General features: G+C 52.0%; 1 protein-coding gene across 7 annotated transcripts in view; it reads left to right on the forward strand.

The window, feature by feature from the left end:
- Window positions 1-1274, forward strand: part of Tns2 (tensin 2) — a 17888-nt gene that overhangs the window by 15344 nt on the left and 1270 nt on the right. For all 7 annotated transcript variants that reach the window (XM_031356587.1, XM_031356607.1, XM_031356601.1 and 4 more), the window contains exons 24-26: window positions 18-95; window positions 226-303; window positions 748-916. In XM_031356587.1, the coding sequence (XP_031212447.1) occupies window positions 18-95; window positions 226-303; window positions 748-916 (325 nt within the window). The remainder of the gene's footprint in view (window positions 1-17; window positions 96-225; window positions 304-747; window positions 917-1274) is intronic.

The following is a 1274-nucleotide window of genomic DNA, read 5'->3' on the forward strand; positions in this document are numbered from 1 at the left end:
CCCCCCACCCCCCACAGGAAGCCTGTCTGCCCTGGTCTCCCAGCACTCCATCTCTCCCATCTCCCTGCCCTGCTGTCTGCGAATTCCTAGCAAAGGTGGGTGATCCATCTCCTGGCTCTCACTACCCCTACACCCAAATAGAGGTCCCGTTTCTTCCACCTTACTTTAGGGAGGCTAGGAGAGCCCCTCCCTCTCGACATTACTTGGTGGCCTTCATCTCCTCAGATCCTCTGGAAGAAACCCCAGAGGCCCCAGTGCCCACCAACATGAGCACGGCAGCAGACCTCCTACGTCAGGGAGCAGGTAGACTCTTGCTTCCCCCTTCCTCTCCCTGGTAGTTAGGAGGATACTGTAGACTCCAGATACAAGAAGGGGCACTGCAAGGGCTGTGGGTGGCAGACCCAGCAGGTATATTTCACCGGCAAAGGCAGAGGAGCCCCATATCTTCAGGAGGTGAGGAAGGGGTCACGGGTCAAGTTCTCAAGGTTTACAATACAGGAATCACAGCCACAGCAGAGGCGAGAACTTAATAAAATGTGTCTCCTCAGTTCTTCCCCCACTGTTGCTGGCTGTGGCTCCCTTGGAGTCTGGCAGTTGCCTTTCTAATTTGTCAGTGTGTGATTCCAGTATATTCTGGCAGCACTGGTCAGGGAAGTGCACAAGATGGTGGGATCAGAAGCTAATGGGTGACAGGTCCAGGTCCTGGCAAAGCTATGTAGCTCATCAACTTACCTCCTGTCTCCTTAGCCTGCAGTGTGCTCTACCTGACCTCTGTGGAGACAGAGTCATTGACTGGCCCTCAGGCTGTGGCCAGGGCCAGCTCTGCAGCTCTGAGCTGCAGCCCCGTCCCAGTGCCAGCCATTGTCCATTTCAAGGTCTCAGCTCAAGGCATCACACTGACAGACAACCAGAGAAAGTAAGCCTGACACAGGCCCTGTCTCTTGAGTTTTGTCCTCCTCCTCCTTTCTTCTCTTCCTCCTCCTTCTTCTTTCCGTGTGTGTGTGTGTGTGCGTGTGTGTGTGTGTGTGTGGTATGAGTACATAATATTTGCTTTTATGTGTATAGGCTCCAGTTTGATAATTAAGAATCTTCTGGGGCTGGAGAGATGGCTCAGCAGTTAAGAGTATTGACTGCTCTTCCAGAGGTCCTGAGTTCAACTCCCAGCAACCACATGGTGGCTCACAACCATCCTTAATGAGATCTGATGCTCTCTTCTGGAGTGTCTGAAGACACCTACAGTGTACTCACATCTCACATATAATAAATAAATATTA

The sequence above is a fragment of the Mastomys coucha genome, unplaced genomic scaffold (genome assembly GCF_008632895.1).
Source record: "Mastomys coucha isolate ucsf_1 unplaced genomic scaffold, UCSF_Mcou_1 pScaffold11, whole genome shotgun sequence".
NCBI classification, from domain to species: Eukaryota; Metazoa; Chordata; class Mammalia; order Rodentia; family Muridae; genus Mastomys; species Mastomys coucha.